The following is a 15684-nucleotide window of genomic DNA, read 5'->3' as shown; positions in this document are numbered from 1 at the left end:
TTGAGGGAGCGCCGCACTGTCGGAGGGGCTGTGCTGAGGGAGCGCCACACTGTCGGAGGGGCTGTGCTGAGGGAGCGCTGCACTTATGGTGGGGCAGTACTGAGGGAATGTTGCACTGTCGGAGGGGCAGTACTGAGGGAGTGCCGTGCTGTCGGAGGGGCAGTGCTGAGGGAGTGTTGCACTGAGGGAGATGTCATCTTTTGGATGAGATGTTAATCCGAGGCCCCGTCTGCTCTCTCAGGTGGACGTAAAAGATCCCATGGCACTATTTCGAAGGAGAGCAGGGGAGTTATTGCCGATATCCTGGAGCCAACATATATCTCAATCAACGTCACTAAAACAGATTATCTGGCCATTATCACATTGCTGTTTGTGGGAGCTTGCTGTGCGCAAGTTGGCTGCCGCGTTTCGCACATTACAACAGCAACTACACTTCAAAAGTACTTCATTGGCTGTAAAGCACTTTGGGACATCCGGTGGTCCTGAAAGGCGCTATATAAATGCAAGTCTTTCTTTCATTGAATACTGAAATTCATTTCATTATCGCGGCACATAATATTATCTCATTCATGCTCTACCAATATCTTATCGAACTGTACAAAACAAAATGAGTTTCGGGAATAAACCCAAACCGTGTGCTACCATTTTGTGCAACCCCCAACCTCTGCTTTCCCTCAATATTAAACTAAAGTTATCGTCCTCACGATGGAATAATTTGCTGCTGCTACGGTTGTCAAAGGGGTACATCGCACCACATCATTTACAGCAGATCAGTCTCCTTAATAGGAATGACAGTGGTCCCCAACATTTGACAAGCCCCTTCTGTGTTTTCAGGGCCCTTTGCTAGTCATACAGATGACAGAAGTTCATTGGTGGCATCTTTTCCCCTCTTTTCTTCACCGCGATCGACATCAATCACTTGTGAGCCTCCGGGTTTGGTAACCAGGTCCTCGTACTCCATGGCTTGGCTCCTACCATCCTCCCCCTCCGCGTACTTGTCCCCCGAATGCTGGGTGGTCTTGCAAATATCTTTAAAATGGTCCTTCAGTTCTTGGTCTGGGCAGAACAGATATTGGTAGAGGGCAGCGGCGACGATGCCACCTATCATCGGGCCCGCCCAGTAAATCTGCAATGGAGGTGGGGGGGAAAAAGAAAATAATTCTAACTATATCGCATATACAGAAACAGGCCATGTGGCCCAACCAGTCCATGCCGGCGTTTATGCTCCACTCGAGCCTCCTCCCGTCTTTCCTCATCTAAATCTATCAGCATAACCCTCTATTCCCCTCTCCCCCATGTGCTTGTCCGGCCTCCCCTTAAATGCATCGATACTATTCGCCTCAACCCCTCCCTGTGGCAGCGAGTTCCACATTCTCACCGCTCGCTGGGTAAAGAAGTTTCTCCTGAATTACCTGTTGGATTTCTTGGTGATTATCTTATATTGTTGGCGTTATGTCTGTAATGTACTTATGAACGACTCCACGAGGCAATGTGTTGTACTCAAACTGTAGTGACCTTGGTCCTTTATTCGTAACTCCCAGAGTGAGGCACAAGCGTGGTGGGCAGCCTTTTATACTGGGCCCTGCACACCTATGCAGGTGACCCTCAGGTCTCCCACCGCAGGGCCCTCTGGTGGACAGCCTCTGCCACAGGGGCAGGAAACCCCGGTCTCCACCAGTTGCACCCTCTAGTGGTGCCAGCATAGTATATACACAGTGTAAACCTTATTGATAGTGCATCAGGTAACAAGTCCCCATCTTATGCAACTATACAGTGATTACACAGAGAGTATATCTATAGTCTGCATATATAACATTTGGCCTTTATTTATGCTCTTCCCCACAAGTGGAAACACTCTCTCTGTATCCACTCTATCAAAACCTTTCATCATTTTAAAGACCTCTATTAGGTCACCCCTCAGCCTTTTCTTTTCAAGAGAAAAGAGACCCAGCCTGTTCATCCTTTCCTGAGAGGTATACCCTCGCATTTCTGGTATCATCCTTGTAAATCTCCTCTGCACCCTCTCCGGTGCCTCTATATCCTTTTCATAACATGGCGACCAGAACTGTACGCAGTGCTCCAAGTGTGGTCTAACCAAATTTCAATACAAGTTTAGCATAACTTCCCTACTTTTCAATTCTCTCCCTTATTAATTAATTATAATTAATTCATAAATTAATTATAACGTGCTTGTTTTTTTGTCTGTCAACTTTTGGGAATCAAGATCCTTTCACATTTATTATTCTTATGTCTGAAATAATCAGAGCATTGGGGTAAATAATTCAGGGTGTTGTGTATGAGTCTGAGAATACCATAGATTTAAATGGCAGACAGTTCCATTTTATGGAGGTATTGGTCATGCCTGTCCTGTGCGAACATAACAAAGTGCGACTTCACACTGGGTGCCTGGACAGGAGAACCATTTAAAGAGAGCCTCTTCCTTTCTCTATAATCTCCTCGAGCCTTACAATCCTCCGAGAAATCTGCCTTCCTCCAATTCTGACCTCCAGCGCATCCCTGATTTTCAGCTATTTAGGTCAGAACCCAAACTCTGGAATTACCTCTCTTCCGCGCCCCACCCCCCCAATCTCTCTGTCCCACCCCCCCAATCTCTCTGTCCCACCCCCTCCAGTCTCTCTGCTCCCCCTTCTCTCGGTCCCCCCTTTCTCTCTGACCCCCCAGTCTCTCTTCTCCCCAAGACTCTCTCCACCCCCCAGTCTCTCTCTCCCCCTAGTCTCTCTTCCCCCACCCCAGTCTCTCTCTTCCCCCAAGTCTCTCTCTCTCTCTCTCTCTCTCCCCCCAGTCTCTCAGCAACCCCCCCCAGTCTCTCCCCCAGTCTCTCTCCTCCCGCCAATCTCTCCCCCAGTCTCTCTCCTCCCCCCAGTCTCTCCCCCAGTCTCTCTTCCCCCCCCCCACCCCGCCCAAGTCTCTCTCTCCCCCCAAGTCTCTCTCTCTCTCTCCTCCCCCCAGTCTCTTCCCCAGTCTCTCTTCTCCCCCCAATCTCTCCCCCAGACTCTCTCCTGCCCCCAGTCTCTCCCCCAGTTTCTCTCCTCCCCCCAGTCTCTCCCCCAGTCTCTCTCGTCCCCCCAATCTCTCTCTCTCCTCCCCCCAGTCTCTCTCCCCCCTCCAAATCTCTCTCTCCCCCCCTCAGTCTCTCTCTCTCTCCCCACCTCAGTCTCTCTCTCTCCCCACCTCAGTCTCTCTGCCCCCCCTTCCCCATCTCTCCCCCCCACCCCCCACCCCGGGACGTTTTGCCACGTTAAAGGCGCTATATAAATACAAGTTGATGCTGTTTCTCTTACTGTTTTATGCTCCTTCCCATCATCTGATATAAAGACCCGATTCTCCCTCTCAACAACTGTACAGGGTATTGGTGAGGCCACACCTGGAATGCTGCGCGCAGTTTTGGTCTCCATATTTACGAAAGGATATACTTGCATTGGAGGCAGTTCAGAGAAGGTTTGCTAGGTTGATTCCAGAGATGAGGAGGTTGACTTATGAGGATAGGTTGAGTAGGTTGGTACTATAAACATTGGAGCTCAGGAGAATGAGAGGTGATCTTATTGAAACTTATAAGATAATGAGGGGGCTCGACAAGGTGGATGCAGAGAGGATATTTCCACTGATGGGGGAGACTAGAACTAGGGGATATAGTCTCAGAATAAGGGGCCGCCCATTTAAATGAGCCCTGAGTTCTCTTTTTGCTGCTAATGATAAGTGATGTATAATTACCCAATGGTTTTCCCATTTCCCGGTGATAACCGCAGGTCCAAATGATCGAGCGGGATTCATACTGGCGCCAGTGTAGTTAATCTGAAGCAGAGGAAAGAACGTTATCACGGGCTGAAAACCACAGGTAACTGTTAATCTGTCGCAATCTATTTCAGGATGGGTTGGAGAGACTTACAGCAAACAAGTGTCCAATGACGACCGAGAGACCGATGGCCAAAGCTGCTGAGCCTTTGAGGTCATCACGCTTCGAGTCACAAGTGGCAAAGATGGTAAACACCAGCTGGAATGTGATAAACATTTCGACCACCAGACCATGGCCCGCTGAAAGCTTCCCATTTATCTGTAATATTAAAATAACGATTGGAGCCGTGACTGTGTTACAATTCATAGGTTTACAGGAGCACACATTCTGTATCTACATACTTAGCGAAATCAAATTTAATTTCAAAGTTTTGTCTGATACGAAAGAAAGAGAGAGAGAAGGAAAGACAGGAAGAAGGAAGGAAGAAAAATAGAAAGGAAGGAGAAAAAAATAGAAAGAAAGAAAAATAGAAAGAAAGAAAAGGAAAGAGAGAGAAGGAGCAAGAGAGAGAAAGAAAGAGAGAAAGAAAGAGAGAGGAGGAGAAAGGGAGAGAAAAAAGGACGGAAGTGTTATATATCAAAAAGGGCCACATTACAGCAAAATTCTAAAGGGGCAAAGTGCATTAAAAAGACAAACCTGAAGGCTCTGTGTCTCAATGCGAGGAGTGTTTGTAATAAGGTGGCAGCTATTAACGATTGTGATATAATTAGGATCATGGAGACATGGCTCCAGGGTGACCAAGGCTGGGAACTCAACATCCAGGGGTATTCAACATTCAGGAAGAATCGACAGAAAGGAAAAGGAGGTGGGGTGGCGTTGTTGGTTAAAGAGGAAAGTAACGCAATAGTAAGGAAGGACATTAGCTTGGATGATGTGGAATCTGTATGGGTGGAGCTGTGGAATACCAAAGGGCAGAAAACGCTAGTGGGAGTTGTGTACAGACCACCAAACAGTAGTAGTAAGGTTGGGGACGGCATCAAACAAGAACTTAGGGATGCATGCAATAAAGGTACAGCAGTTATCATGGGCGACTTTAATCTACATTTTGATTGGGCTAACCAAACTGGTAGCAATACGGTGGAGGAGGATTTCCTGGAGTGTATTAGGGATGGTTTTCTAGACCAATATATCAAGGAACCAACTAGAGGGCTGGCCATCCTAGACTGGGTGATGTGTAATGAGAGACGACTAATTAGGAATCTTATTGTGTGAGGCCCCCTGGGGAAGAGTGACCATAATATGGTAGAATTCTTTATTAAGATGAAGAGTGACACAGTTAATTCAGAGATTAGGGTCCTGAACTTAAGGAAAGGTAACTTCGATGGTATGAGGCGTGAATTGGCTAGGATAGACTGACAAATAATACTTAAGGCTCAGCAGTCCGGGGAGCGTCGAGAGAGGCGGGAGTCGAGAGAGGCAGCGGCCTATATAAGACTCAGCAGTCCGGGGAGCGTCGAGAGAGGCGGGAGTCCAGAGAGACAGCGGCCTATAAAAGACTCAGCAGTCCGGGGAGCGTCGAGAGAGGCGGGAGTCGAGAGAGGCAGCGGCCTATAAAAGGCTCAGCAGTCCGGGGAGCGTCGAGAGAGGCGGGAGTCCAGAGAGACAGCGGCCTATAAAAGGCTCAGCAGTCCGGGGAGCGTCGAGAGAGGCGGGAGTCGAGAGAGGCAGCGGCCTATAAAAGGCTCAGCAGTCCGGGGAGCGTCGAGAGAGGCGGGAGTCGAGAGAGGCAGCGGCCTATAAAAGGCTCAGCAGTCCGGGGAGCGTCGAGAGAGGCGGGAGTCGAGAGAGGCGTACCGGTGCAGCTCCAGCTGGGAGAGAAGTCAAAAAAGAAGTAGAAAGAAATCAAAAGGTGACGTCACAGCCAACGTGGTAAGTGATTGGCTGCTGATTGGTGAGTAGTTTTTCTTTTTCTTTATTAGTCAGTAACTTTTAACATTGTTGTCGGCAATTTAAGTGTATCTAAGGGTTAAGTCATGGCAGGACAGCTCGGTCATGTGATATGCTCCTCCTGTACCATGTGGGAACACGGGGACAACACCAGTGTCCCTGACGACTACATGTGCGGGAAGTGTGTCCACCTCCGGCTACTGACGGTCCGCGTTGCGGAGTTGGAGCTGAAGGTGGATTCACTCTGGAGCATCCACGATGCTGAGAATGACGTGAGTATCACGTGTAGCGAGTTGGTCTTACCGCAGGAGAAGGGTCCACAGCCAGCGAGGGAATGGAAGACCAGCAGGAAGAGTAGTGCAAGGAAGGTAGTGCAGGGGTCCCCTGTGGTCATCCCACTGCAAAACAGATACACTGCTTTGAGTGCTGTTGAGGGGGATGACTCATCAGGAGTGGGCAGCAGCAGCCAAGTTCATGGCACCGTGGCTGGCTCTGTTGCACAGGAGGGCAGGAAAAAGAGTGGGCGAGCGATAGTGATAGGGGATTCAATTGTAAGGGGAATAGATAGGCGTTTCTGCGGCCGCAACCGAGACTCCAGGATGGTATGTTGCCTCCCTGGTGCAAGGGTCAAGGATGTCTCGGAGCGGGTGCAGGACATTCTAAAAAGGGAGGGAGAACAGCCAGTTGTCGTGGTGCACGTTGGTACCAATGACATAGGTAAAAAAAGGGATGAGTTCCTACGAAATGAATTTAAGGAGCTAGGAGCTAAATTAAAAAGTAGGACCTCAAAAGTAGTAATCTCGGGATTGCTACCAGTGCCACGTGCTAGTCAGAGTAGGAATCGCAGGATAGCTCAGATGAATACGTGGCTTGAGCAATGGTGCAGCAGGGAGGGATTCAAATTCCTGGGGCATTGGAACCGGTTCTGGGGGAGGTGGGACCAGTACAATCCGGATGGTCTGCACCTGGGCAGAATCGGAACCAATGTCCTCGGGGGAGTGTTTGCTAGTGCTGTTGGGGAGGAGTTAAACTAATATGGCAGGGGGATGGGAACCAATGCAGGGAGATAGAGGGAAACAAAAAGGAGGCAAAAACAAAAGACAGAAAGGAGATGAGGAAAAGTGGAGGGCAGAGAAACCCAAGGCAAAGAACAAAAAGGGCCATTGTACAGCAAAATTCTAAAAGGACAGAGGGTGTTAAAAAAACAAGCCTAAAGGCTTTGTGTCTTAATGCAAGGAGTATCCGCAATAAGGTGGATGAATTAACTGTGCAAATAGATGTTAACAAATATGATGTGATTGGGATTACGGAGACGTGGCTCCAGGATGAGCAGGGCTGGGAACTCAACATCCAGGGGTATTCAACATTCAGGAAGGATAGAATAAAAGGAAAAGGAGGTGGGGTAGCATTGCTGGTTAAGGAGGAGATTAAGGCAATAGTTAGGAAGGACATTAGCTTGGATGATGTGGAATCTATATGGGTAGAGCTGCAGAACACCAAAGGGCAAAAAACGTTAGTGGGAGTTGTGTACAGACCTCCAAACAGTAGTAGTGATGTTGGGGAGGGCATCAAACAGGAAATTAGGGGTGCGTGCAATAAAGGTGCAGCAGTTATAATGGGTGACTTTAATATGCACATAGATTGGGCTAACCAAACTGGAAGCAATACGGTGGAGGAGGATTTTCTGGAGTGCATAAGGGATGGTTTTTAGACCAATATGTCGAGGAACCAACTAGGGGGGAGGCCATCTTAGACTGGGTGTTATGTAATGAGAAAGGATTAATTAGCAATCTCGTTGTGCGAGGCCCCTTGGGGAAGAGTGACCATAATATGGTGGAATTCTGCATTAGGATGGAGAATGAAACAGTTAATTCAGAGACCATGGTCCAGAACTTAAAGAAGGGTAACTTTGAAGGTATGAGGCGTGAATTGGCTGAGATGGATTGGCGAATGATACTTAAGGGGTTGACTGTGGATGGGCAATGGCAGACATTTAGAGACCGCATGGATGAACTACAACAATTGTACATTCCTGTCTGGCATAGAAATAAAAAAGGGAAGGTGGCTCAACCGTGGCTATCAAGGGAAATCAGGGATAGTATTAAAGCCAAGGAAGTGGCATACAAATTGGCCAGAAATAGCAGCGAACCTGGGGACTGGGAGAAATTTAGAACTCAGCAGAGGAGGACAAAGGGTTTGATTAGGGCAGGGAAAATGGAGTATGAGAAGAAGCTTGCAGGGAACATTAAGACGGATTGCAAAAGTTTCTATAGATATGTAAAGAGAAAAAGGTTAGTAAAGACAAACGTAGGTCCCCTGCAGTCAGAATCAGGGGAAGTCATAACGGGGAACAAAGAAATGGCGGACCAATTGAACAAGTACTTTGGTTCGGTATTCACGAAGGAGGACACGAACAACCTTCCGGTTATAAAAGGGGTCGGGGGGTCTAGTAAGGAGGAGGAACTGAGGGAAATCCTTATTAGCCGGGAAATTGTGTTGGGGAAATTGATGGGATTGAAGGCCGATAAATCCCCAGGGCCTGATGGACTGCATCCCAGAGTACTTAAGGAGGTGGCCTTGGAAATAGTGGATGCGTTGACAGTCATTTTTCAACATTCCATTGACTCTGGATCAGTTCCTATGGAGTGGAGGGTAGCCAATGTAACCCCACTTTTTAAAAAAGGAGGGAGAGAGAAAACAGGGAATTATAGACCGGTCAGCCTGACATCGGTAGTGGGTAAAATGATGGAATCAATTATTAAGGATGTCATAGCAGTGCATTTGGAAAGAGGTGACATGATAGGTCCAAGTCAGCATGGATTTGTGAAAGGGAAATCATGCTTGACAAATCTTCTGGAATTTTTTGAGGATGTTTCCAGTAGAGTGGATAAGGGAGAACCAGTTGATGTGGTATATTTGGACTTTCAGAAGGCGTTCGACAAGGTCCCACACAAGAGATTGATGTGCAAAGTTAGAGCACATGGGATTGGGGGTAGTGTACTGACATGGATTGAGAACTGGTTGTCAGACAGGAAGCAAAGAGTAGGAGTAAATGGGTACTTTTCAGAATGGCAGGCAGTGACTAGTGGGGTACCGCAAGGTTCTGTGCTGGGGCCCCAGCTGTTTACACTGTACATTAATGATTTAGATGAGGGGATTAAATGTAGTATCTCCAAATTTGCGGATGACACTAAGTTGGGTGGCAGTGTGAGCTGCGAGGAGGATGCTGTGAGGCTGCAGAGCGACTTGGATAGGTTAGGTGAGTGGGCAAATGCATGGCAGATGAAGTATAATGTGGATAAATGTGAGGTTATCCACTTTGGTGGTAAAAACAGAGAGACAGACTATTATCTGAATGGTGACAGATTAGGAAAAGGGGAGGTGCAAAGAGACCTGGGTGTCATGGTACATCAGTCATTGAAGGTTGGCATGCAGGTGCAGCAGGCGGTTAAGAAAGCAAATGGCATGTTGGCCTTCATAGCAAGGGGATTTGAGTACAGGGGCAGGGAGGTGTTGCTACAGTTGTACAGGGCATTGGTGAGGCCACACCTGGAGTATTGTGTACAGTTTTGGTCTCCTAACCTGAGGAAGGACATTCTTGCTATTGAGGGAGTGCAGCGAAGGTTCACCAGACTGATTCCCGGGATGGCGGGACTGACCTATCAAGAAAGACTGGATCAACTGGGCTTGTATTCACTGGAGTTCAGAAGAATGAGAGGGGACCTCATAGAAACATATAAAATTCTGACGGGGTTAGACAGGTTAGATGCAGGAAGAATGTTCCCAATGTTGGGGAAGTCCAGAACCAGGGGTCACAGTCTAAGGATAAGGGGTAAGCCATTTAGGACCGAGATGCGGAGGAACTTCTTCACCCAGAGAGTGGTGAACCTGTGGAATTCTCTACCACAGAAAGTTGTTGAGGCCAATTCACTAAATATATTCAAAAAGGAGTTAGATGAGGTCCTTACTGCTAGGGGGATCAAGGGGTATGGCGAGAAAGCAGGAATGGGGTACTGAAGTTGAATGTTCAGCCATGAACTCATTGAATGGCGGTGCAGGCTAGAAGGGCCGACTGGCCTACTCCTGCACCTATTTTCTATGTTTCTATGTTTCTATGTTAAAGGATTGATGTGGATAGGCAATGGCAAACATTTAAAGATCATATGGATGAATTTCAACAATTGTACATTCCTGTCTGGAGTAAAAATAAAACGGGGAAGGCTCAACCGTGGCTAACAAGGGAAATTAAGGATAGTGTTAAATCCAAGGAAGAGGCACATAAATTGGCCAGAAAACGCAGCAAACCTGAGGACTGGGAGAAATTTAGAATTTAGCAGAGGAGGACAAAGGGTCTAATTAGGAGGGGGAAAATAGAGTATGAGAGGAAGCTTGCAGGGAACATAAAAACTGACTGCAAAAGCTTTTATAGATATGTGAAGAGAAAAAGATTAGCGAAGACTAATGTAGGTCCCTTGCAGTCAGAATCAGGTGAATTCATAATGGAGAACAAGGAAATGGCAGACCAATTGAACAAATCCTTTAGTTCTGTTTTCACTAAGGAAGACACGAATAACCTCACGAAAATTTAAGAGGATCGAGGGTCTAGCGAGAAGGATGAACTGAGGGCAATCCTTATTAGTCAGGAAATGGTGTTAGGGAAATTGAAGGGACTGAAGGCCGATAAATCCCCAGGGCTTGATAGTCTGCATCCCAGAGTACTTAAGGAAGTGGCCCTAGAAATAGTGGATGCATTGGTGATCACTTTCCAACATTCTATTCACTCTGGATCAGTTCCTATGGACTGCAGGGTAGCTAATGTAACACCACTTTTTAAAAAAGGAGGGAGAGAGAAAACAGGGAATTATAGACCGGTTAGCCTGACATCGGTGGTGGGGAAGATGTTGGAATCAATTATTAAAGATGAAATAGCAGCGCATTTGGAAAGCAGTGACAAGATCGGTCCAAGTCAGCATGGATTTGTGAAAGGGAAATCAGGCTTGACAAATCTAGAATTTTTTGAGGATGTTACTAGTAGAGTGGACAAGGGAGAACCAGTGGATGTGGTGTATTTGGACTTTCAAGAGGCTTTTGACAAGGTCCCACACAAGAGATTAGTGTGCAAAATTAAAGCACATGGTATTGGGGGTAATGTATTGACATGGATAGAGAATTGATTGGCAGACAGGAAGCAGGGAGTCGGGATAAACGGGTCCTTTTCAGAATGGGAGGCAGTGACCAGTGGGGTGCTGCAGGGCTCAGTGCTGGGACCCCAGCTATTTACAATATACATCAATAATTTAGATGAAAGAATTGAATGTAATATCTCCAAGTTTGCAGATGACACTAAGCTGGGTGGCGGTGTGAGCTGTGAGGAGGATGCGAAGAGGCTGCAGGGTGACTTGGACAGGTTAGGTAAGTGGGCAAATGTGGATAAATGTGAGGTTATCCACTTTGGTGGCAAAAACAGGAAGACAGAATATTATCTGAATGGTGACAGATTAGGAAAAGGGGAGGTGCAACGAGACCTGGGTGTCATGGTACATCAGTCATTGAAGTTTGGCATGCAGTTACAGCAGGCAATGAAGAAGGCAAATGGTATGTTGGCCTTCATAGCTGGAGGAGTTGAGTATAGGAGCAGGGAAGTCTTGCTGCAGTTGTACAGGGCCTTGGTGAGTCCTCACCTGGAATATTATGTTCAGTTTTGGTCTCCTAATCTGAGGAAGGACGTTCTTGCTATTGAGGGAGTACAGCGAAGGTTCACCAGATTGATTCCTGGGTTGGCAGGACTGACATATGAGGAGAGACTGGATCAACTGGGCTTGTATCCACTGGAGTTTAGAAGAATGAGAGGGGATCTCATAGAAACATATAAAATTCTGATGGGATTGGACAGGTTAGAGGCAGGAAGAATGTTCCCGTTGCTGGGGAGTTCCAGAACCAGGGGTCACAGTCTAAGGATAAGGGGTAAGCCATTTAGGACCGAGATGAGGAGAAACTTCTTCACTCAGAGAGTGGTTAACCTGTGGAATTCTCTACCGCAGAAAGTTGTTGAGGCCAGTTCGTTAGATATATTCAAAAGGGAGTTAGATATGGCCCTTATGGCCAAAGGGATCAAGGGGTATGGAGAGAAAACATACAAAGGGGTATGACGTTGAATGATCACACTTTACTTTGAGTTCACAGTGTTCAGTCTGACTCTTTCTCCATACACAACAGGAAGGAAGAAAGAAAGAGAAAGAAAGAAAGAAAGAAAGAAAGAAAGAAAGAAAGAAAGAAAGAAAGAAAGAAAGAAAGAAAGAAAGAAAGAAAGAAAGAAAGAAAGAAAGAAAGAAAGAAAGAAAGAAAGAAAGAAAGAGAAAGAAAGAGAAAGAAAGAAAGAAAGAAAGAAAGAAAGGAAGAAAAAGAGAAAGGATGGAAGGACTCAGAATGAGGGGCCGCCAATTTAAAACTGAGATGAGGAGGAATTTCTTCTCTCAGAGGGTTGTAAATCTGTGGAATTCTATCCCCCCAGAGAGCTGTGGAGTCTGGGTCATTGAATATATTTAAGGCGGAGAGAGACAGATTTTTGAGTGATAAGGGCGTAAAAGGTTATGGGGAGCGGACAGGAAAGTGGAGCTGAGTCCATGATCAGATCAGCCATGATCTTATTGAATGGCGGAGCAGGCTCGAGGGGTCAAATGGCCGACTCCTGCTCCTATTTCTTATGTTCTTAAAGAAATAAGAAAAGAAGGAAAAAAGGCAGACTTGCATTTATATAGCACCTTCCATGATCTCAGAACGTCTGGAAGCGCTTTACAGCCATTGAAGTACTTTCAAACTGTAGTCATTGCTGTCATTATTGTAACTATTGCCTTTGTTACCTCGAGACTTGACTATTCCAACGCACTCCTGGCTGGCCTCCCACGTTCTAACCTACGTATACTTGAGGTCAACCAAAACTTGGCTGCCCCTGTCCTAACTCGCACCAAGTCCCGCTCACCCATCACCCACTGTGCTCGCTGACCTACATTGGCTCCCGGTTAAGCAATGCCTTCATTTTAAAATTCTCATCCTTGTTTCCCAATCCCTCCATGGCCTCGCCCCCTCCCTATCTCTGTAATCACCTCCAGCCCCACAACCCTCCGAGATGTCTGCGCTCCTCCAATTCTGGCCTCTTGCGCATCCCTGATTATAATCGCTCCACCAGCGGTGGCCGTGCCTTCAGCTGCCAAGGACATAAACTCTGGAATTCCCTCATAAACCTCCCCACCTCGCTACCTCTCTTTCCTCTTTTAAGACGCTTCTTAAAACCTACCTCTTTGACCAAACTTTGGATCATCCACCCTAATATCTCCTCATGTGGCTCGATGTCAAATTGTGTTTGATAATCGCTTCTGTGAAGCACCTTGGGACGTTTTACTACATTAAAGGCACTATATAAATAGAAACTGTTGTTGTTGTTGTTGTACTGTAGGAAGCACATCCGGGAGGGCGCTGAGCACCTCGAGTCTCGTCGCCGAGAGCACGCAGAAAGCAAGCGCAGGCAGCGGAAGGAGCGTGCGGCAAACCAGACTCCCCACCCACCCTTTCCCTCAACCACTGTCTGTCCCACCTGTGACAGAGACTGTAATTCCCGTATTGGACTGTTCAGTCACCTGAGAACTCACTTTTAGAGTGGAAGCAAGTCTTCCTCGATTCCGAGAGACTGCCGATGATGACTGTAGGAAATGTGACCGCCAATTTATGCACATCAAGCTCTCACAATGTGATAATGACCCAGATAATCTGTTTTATTGATATTGGTTGAGGGATATTGGCCCAGGACACCGGGGATAACTCCCCTGTTCTTTTACTAAATAGCGGCCGTGGGATCCTTTACGGCTGAGAGAGCAGAACGGGCCTCGGTTTAACGTCTCATCAGAAAGACGGCACCTTTGACAGTGCAGCACTCCCTCAGCACTGCACTGGAGTGTCAGCCGAGATGTGCTCAAGTCTCTGGAGTGGGGCTTTGAACCCACGACCTTCTGACTCAGAGGTAAGAGTGTTGCCACGGCTGACCATATTATTCTCAACAACGTTGGATAATTAACTTCCCGCCCTGCCCCGCGTCTACCCAGCTGGTTAATAGTTTTCCGAGAGAGAATTACCGTGGTAACTCCTAGTCCGCCCACAACGTCTGACGGCGTAATCAGGTAGAGAATTCCTGCTCCGACAATGGCACCGAGACATTGCGCGAGAATGTAGAAGAATCCCTTGGCCAAGCTGAGCTTCCTGGTACACACCATGGCCGCGGTTACCACGGGGTTGATGTGACCGCCACTGATGTGACCGACACACTGCACCATGGTCGCGATGCTGAGTCCGAAACAGAGAGCGATGAGGAGAATGTTCAATGGTGCACTCTCACCGCTCCAGCCAATTGTGGAACCCAGGCTGAGAAGGACAAAGATGAGCGTTGCCAGGAACTCCCCAGCAACCGCTCTCCAGTACTGCTGCGTCCAGATCCCTTTGAATGCCGTCATCGCCACCTCAAAGTTGCACGAACATGGGTGCTTACTGGAAGAAGGGAAAGAAAGGTAAAGGTTAGGACCTTCTGAAATCGAGCTCCCAAACCAGTAGACTTCCAGTGAAATGGAGAAAGATTGCAAAGTGCTGCAGTTCAGCGGGACCTGGGGGTACTTGTGCATGAAACACAAAAGGAAGGTACAGCAAGTGATCAGGAAGGCCAATGGAATCTTGGCCTTTATTGCAAAGGGGATGGAGTATAAAAGCAGGAAGTTTTGCTACAGTTATACAGGGTATTGGTGAGGCTACACCTGGAATACTGCGTACAGTTTTGGTTTCCATATTTACGAAAGGATATACTTGCTTTGGAGGCAGTTCAGAGAAGGTTCATTAGATTGATTCCGGAGATGAGGTGTTGACTTATGAGGAAAGGTTGAGGAGGTTGGGCCTCTACTCATTGGAATTCAGAAGAATGAGAGATGATCTTATCGAAATGTATATAATTATGAGGGGGCTTGACAAGGTGGATGCAGAGAGGATGTTTCCACTGATGGGGGAGACTAGAACTAGGGGACATAATCTTAGAATAAGGGGCCGCCTATTTAAAACTGAGATGAAGAGGATCAGATCAGCCATGATCGTATTAAATGGCGGAGCAGGCTCGAGAGGCTGTACGGCCTATTCCTGCTCTTATTTCTTATGTTCTTATGTTCTAAAAAGGTAGCAGAGATCTGTAAGCTACCCTAGTGGTGTGTACATATATACGTAGGATTAAGATTTGGTTCAAGAACATAAGAAATAGGAGCAGGAGTAGGCCATTCAGCCCCTCGAGTCTGCTCCGCCATTTAATACGATCATGGCTGATCTTTTACCTCATCTCCACTTGCCTGCACTATCTCCATATCCCTGGATTCCCGAAATATCCAAAAATCTATCAATCTCTGCCCTGAATATACTCAGAGACTGAACGTCCACAGCCCTCTGGGGTAGAGAATTCCAACGATGCACCACCCTCTGAGTGAAGAAGTTTCTCCTCATCTCAGTCCTAAATGGCTGACCCCTTATCCTGAGACTGTGATCCCTGGTTCTAGACTCCCCAGCCCGGGGGAAACATCGGCCCTGCATCTACCCTGTCAAGATCTGTAAGAATGTTGTATGTTTCAATGAGATCTCCTCTCAGTCTTTTAAACTCTCGAGAATATCGGCCTAGTCTACTCAATCTCTCCTCATAGGACAATCCCCCCATCCCAGAAATCAGTCTGGTGAACCTTCGTTGCAATCCCTCAATGGCAAGTATATCCTTCCTTAGGTGAGGAGACCCAAACTGTGCACAATACTCCAGGTGTGGTCTCGCCAGGGCCCTATATAATTGCAGTAAGACGTCTTTACTCTTATACTCAAATCCTCTTGTAATAAAGGCCAACATACCATTTGCTTTCTTAATTGCTTGCTGTACCTGCATGTTAACTTTCAGTGATTGGTGTACAAGGACACCCAGG

General features: G+C 47.1%; 1 protein-coding gene across 1 annotated transcript; it reads right to left on the bottom strand.

Annotated features, from left to right (window-relative positions):
* Window positions 1-847: 847 nt before the first annotated feature.
* On the bottom strand, window positions 848-14277 carry aqp4 (aquaporin 4). The gene is made up of 4 exons (XM_070877039.1): window positions 13828-14277; window positions 3908-4072; window positions 3733-3813; window positions 848-1126 (listed from the first exon to the last, which is right to left on the bottom strand). Exons 1-4 carry the CDS (start codon window positions 14200-14202, stop codon window positions 848-850), a joined length of 900 nt encoding a protein of 299 aa, XP_070733140.1. The 5' UTR covers window positions 14203-14277.
* Window positions 14278-15684: the final 1407 nt, after the last annotated feature.

Source organism: Pristiophorus japonicus, chromosome 1 (genome assembly GCF_044704955.1).
Source record: "Pristiophorus japonicus isolate sPriJap1 chromosome 1, sPriJap1.hap1, whole genome shotgun sequence".
Lineage (NCBI taxonomy): Eukaryota > Metazoa > Chordata > Chondrichthyes > Pristiophoridae > Pristiophorus > Pristiophorus japonicus.
This window is presented reverse-complemented; position numbering and strand designations above follow the sequence as displayed.

Bases quoted from the DNA above. Each gene is read 5' to 3' on its own strand.
- aqp4 (XM_070877039.1), bottom strand. From the start codon at position 14,202: ATGACGGCATTCAAAGGGATCTGGACGCAGCAGTACTGGAGAGCGGTT. The intron at 3,814-3,907 runs GTAAGTCTCTCC...CCTCTGCTTCAG, and splicing joins TCATTGGACACTTGTTTGCT to ATTAACTACACTGGCGCCAG. The intron at 1,127-3,732 runs GTAATTATACAT...CCTCCATTGCAG, and splicing joins GGAAATGGGAAAACCATTGG to ATTTACTGGGCGGGCCCGAT.